General features: G+C 65.8%; 1 protein-coding gene across 1 annotated transcript in view; it reads right to left on the bottom strand.

Annotated features, from left to right (window-relative positions):
- Positions 1 to 523, bottom strand: part of ADAMTS7 (ADAM metallopeptidase with thrombospondin type 1 motif, 7) — a 77,502-nt gene that overhangs the window by 11,036 nt on the left and 65,943 nt on the right. Inside the window, exons 22-23 of the mRNA XM_010843403.1 lie at positions 401 to 519; positions 5 to 111 (exon numbers count right to left, since the gene is read on the bottom strand). Coding sequence (XP_010841705.1) covers positions 5 to 111; positions 401 to 519 — 226 coding nt within the window. The remainder of the gene's footprint in view (positions 1 to 4; positions 112 to 400; positions 520 to 523) is intronic.

Raw genomic sequence — 523 nt, 5'->3', positions numbered from 1 at the left:
GTACAAGGGCAGATGAGCATGGGGCCGCCTGGCATTCTCAGGCACTCAGACTCAGGGTCAGGCCTAAGCCCAGGGGAGGAGTCCCCGGAGCTCCAAGCCTGAGATGGCACTCTGGTGCCCAAAGCCCAGCAACAGGGCACAGTCCCCTTTTCTCCTGCCGCCTTCACCCCTGGGAGACCTGGGCAAGCCCCAAGGCCTGTGTCCACATCCAGGGACCCAAGCATGAGTGACCAGGGATGTCCCTGGCTAGTGTTGGTTATTGAGGAGGAGCCCAGGCTGAGGTCAGGGGCAACCAGAGGCTGGGTCCAGCCTTGGGAGGTGGGGCCCAGAGCCCAGCTCCCTCTGCTTTTCCAGGGCCTCTGGTGAGGGACACCTGGAGTCAGGCGCCCGGCACGCTCACCGGGCAGGGCAGGGCTCCTCGCTGCACTTCCTCTGGCGGTCATCCGGCCGGTCCAGGGGGTCACAGTGCCTCTCGTCTACAGGCCCCGCCTGCCGCTCCGTGCAGTGCACACTCTGCCTCTGC

The sequence above is a fragment of the Bison bison genome, unplaced genomic scaffold (genome assembly GCF_000754665.1).
Source record: "Bison bison bison isolate TAMUID 2011002044 unplaced genomic scaffold, Bison_UMD1.0 scf7180017864181, whole genome shotgun sequence".
Classification (NCBI taxonomy): Eukaryota; Metazoa; Chordata; class Mammalia; order Artiodactyla; family Bovidae; genus Bison; species Bison bison.
Note: the sequence above shows the minus strand (reverse complement) of the source record. Positions and strands in the feature narration are given on the sequence as shown.